Raw genomic sequence first — 2,716 nt, 5'->3', positions numbered from 1 at the left:
TCCTGCTGCTGCAGAATATGAAGGGACACCTATCAGGAACCAAAATCACTAAAGAGTGTAGTATACACAAATACAGCATACAAACAAATGTGTTTTAAATACACTGATCTATTTTTTTCCCCCAATTCTTAGTATAAGCTTTTATTAGTTGCTATGTATATATTTTGTTCTCTTGAGTAAAAATATGTGTACAAACAGGAAGTGGAAAATCAAAATGTCAAGAAAGATCAAGGATTGAAGATGCTGAAAAGTCAATTAACAGAAGAAACAATCAAAGTTAGTAAGCTCTTTGTAATTTTCAATTAATAGTTTTAAGGTTTGCAGTAATGGTGTATTTCCTTTTATCCTCTATATAAAAAAACTGTGTTAAGGCTGCTTTATAAAAATTTGTCTTGCATAAATATATCAGGAGTCATTAATCTGAAGTCTTTCCATTTTTTTTAATTAACAGAAATATGGTGAAACCTGCAGTAAGAGATTATGCAATGCATAATTGCTTTATAAAATTCCTGCAGTTACAAATAGGGCAGATTTGTGCTGCTTGTACTCTTGAAGTAAAACATTGTCTAACAAAGATAATGTTATGTAGGCTTTTGGTCTGGATATTCCATATATTTTAGACATAAGTGATATTATAATATTGGTCATGTTTTTAGCCATTGATACCTCTTCCTAGTGTTTGCCTGATAAATATTTTCCATGGAGCACTTGCAACAGTATTTTAATAAACCATTGTCATGCGGTATTGAGGTTTCAAACAGTGTTAATTGTTAAGGATATCACTAGGAGAAGGTACTGGGGACTTTATTTGGTAGCATGCTCTTTCTGAACTTATGTTGGACCAGTTTTCTATCCAAGTGGCTTTGTAGTATTTGGGATGTTTTCCAGAAATTTAAAATTAAGACCCGTTATCACTTCTCTTCAAAAAGCTCTTGATTTGGGTGGGTAGAGAGTATACAGTCCAATATGGTTTAGAAATCTGGTAGCATTGAAAGCATTAGCCAACCTGTGGCTAAATTCAGGACAATTCTTATTGATGAGAAAAGCCATCTTAGCATTGAAACCAAACAGTTAATTAGAGTTTAATTACTATGGTTTAAGACCTCTGGGGGTTTGGTCATTATAATTTTTATCTGTTTGAGGTTGTAAAATATTTGTTAGAAATTACTCAAATACAAATTAATCGAAAAAAGGATAAAACAGATTAACAGTGTTCGCACTGCTGAAAGCTTTTCCTTTCCCTGTTGGTAGAAAGTGCAGAAAGGGAAAAAATTGCTGGTTAGTAGATTTCTGAGAGGAATTGTATTAAGTTCTGAATGTTATTTTTGAAAAAGACTTGTCACAACTTGCATATGATGGTCATTCCAGATTTATTTATACAATTCTAGATGTAATAAAACATGGTGGATTAATGATTTGGTACTGGGCATATGTTTCCCTTTAAAGTCTACCTACTGACAAATACTGGAATATCTTCTCATAACTGATAGTCTCATCTGATTTAAACAGAGTCTAAAGTATTGTAATTTAATTTCACAAATAATTTTAATTTCCAAATGCTATTTTCACTTTAAAGTTTATCATAATCTTCCATGCCTGTTTTAATAGTCTTTAAATGAAACTGTACCTTTTCAGACATTTTACACAAAGATGTTTTTTAACACTTTTTTTAGACTGGTTAATAAAAGCCATGCCATGCAATTTTAAGTAATCTGTTACATTCAACTAGGTGAGACAACTTGAGTCTGCACTAGACGTATGTAAGGAAGAAGTTGCACTGTATTTGAGTCAGTCACAAGAAAATAAGGAGATATTTGAAAATCAGCTCAAAAAAAAGTCTGATGAGGTAACAGCTTGTTTTAACAACTCTTCTGTATTGCAGAGAACACTTGTTATGAATGATTTAACCTAGAAGTTTGTCTGTGAAGTAAGAGACAAAACATTTGCAGCAGGAGCTGTGAAGAGGAAGTAAGCTGGGAAGAGACTATACATTTTGTGAGGGTAAAGGGGAAAATCGTAACTAAGAAACACTGGATAAGCTTAGGGAAAAGAAATACCAAGATAAGTGAATTGTTGAAAGAAATAACAAAACTGCAATTAAGTGAACGAAAGCATTATCTTGGAAAAAAAATTGAGAGGCTGCTATTGCAATATAAACTTAGGTGCACATAATTGATTTGTATTTCAGTATCTTAATGGGGAAGAAGTCCTGGGCATAAGAAAATTTTTACTTCACGTCTCTCAGTTCTATCATACTTTCCACTACTACATGAAAGCAAGAATGAATTAAGTTTAAATATTATTAGTATGAATTTTTATTTGTGAGGGTGCATAACCACATGAACTAATTATCATAGTAGGCTGTTCATGTCAGTGCTGTCCTACCTTCTGTGACATAGGCTTTAGGCACCTGGAGATTACTAGACCCTGTACAGGAGTAACTGGATGGTTCTGTGACATAGGCTTTAGGCACCTGGAGGTTACTAGAACCCTGTGCAGGAGTAACTGGATGGACATCTATGGTCTGTGTTACACGTAAGCCTGGGATATTTACTGCTGTTTTCTAAGCCCTAAAATCTGTTGCTCTTATACTGCATTTGAAGAGACTGGATGCTGTGTGAAACTTGAAGGTAGAAAATGAGGCTTTGTAATTGAGAGCAGTGTTTTCCGTAAGTGACAGAGTCGCTAGTTCTATTTTGGGGTGAGCAGTTAGTGA

At 33.7% G+C, this 2,716-nt stretch overlaps 1 protein-coding gene across 1 annotated transcript in view; it reads left to right on the top strand.

The window, feature by feature from the left end:
- CCDC18 (coiled-coil domain containing 18) overlaps nt 1–2,716 on the top strand; it is a gene marked incomplete at both ends in the record, with an annotated part of 20,930 nt that overhangs the window by 11,883 nt on the left and 6,331 nt on the right. Inside the window, 2 exons of the mRNA XM_010083112.1 lie at nt 199–276; nt 1,730–1,846. Coding sequence (XP_010081414.1) covers nt 199–276; nt 1,730–1,846 — 195 coding nt within the window. The remainder of the gene's footprint in view (nt 1–198; nt 277–1,729; nt 1,847–2,716) is intronic.

This window comes from Pterocles gutturalis, unplaced genomic scaffold, assembly GCF_000699245.1.
Source record: "Pterocles gutturalis isolate BGI_N339 unplaced genomic scaffold, ASM69924v1 scaffold20180, whole genome shotgun sequence".
In the NCBI taxonomy this organism is placed as follows: Eukaryota; Metazoa; Chordata; class Aves; order Pterocliformes; family Pteroclidae; genus Pterocles; species Pterocles gutturalis.
The sequence above is the reverse complement of the archived record's forward strand: the minus strand, read 5'-3'. Positions and strand labels throughout refer to the sequence as shown.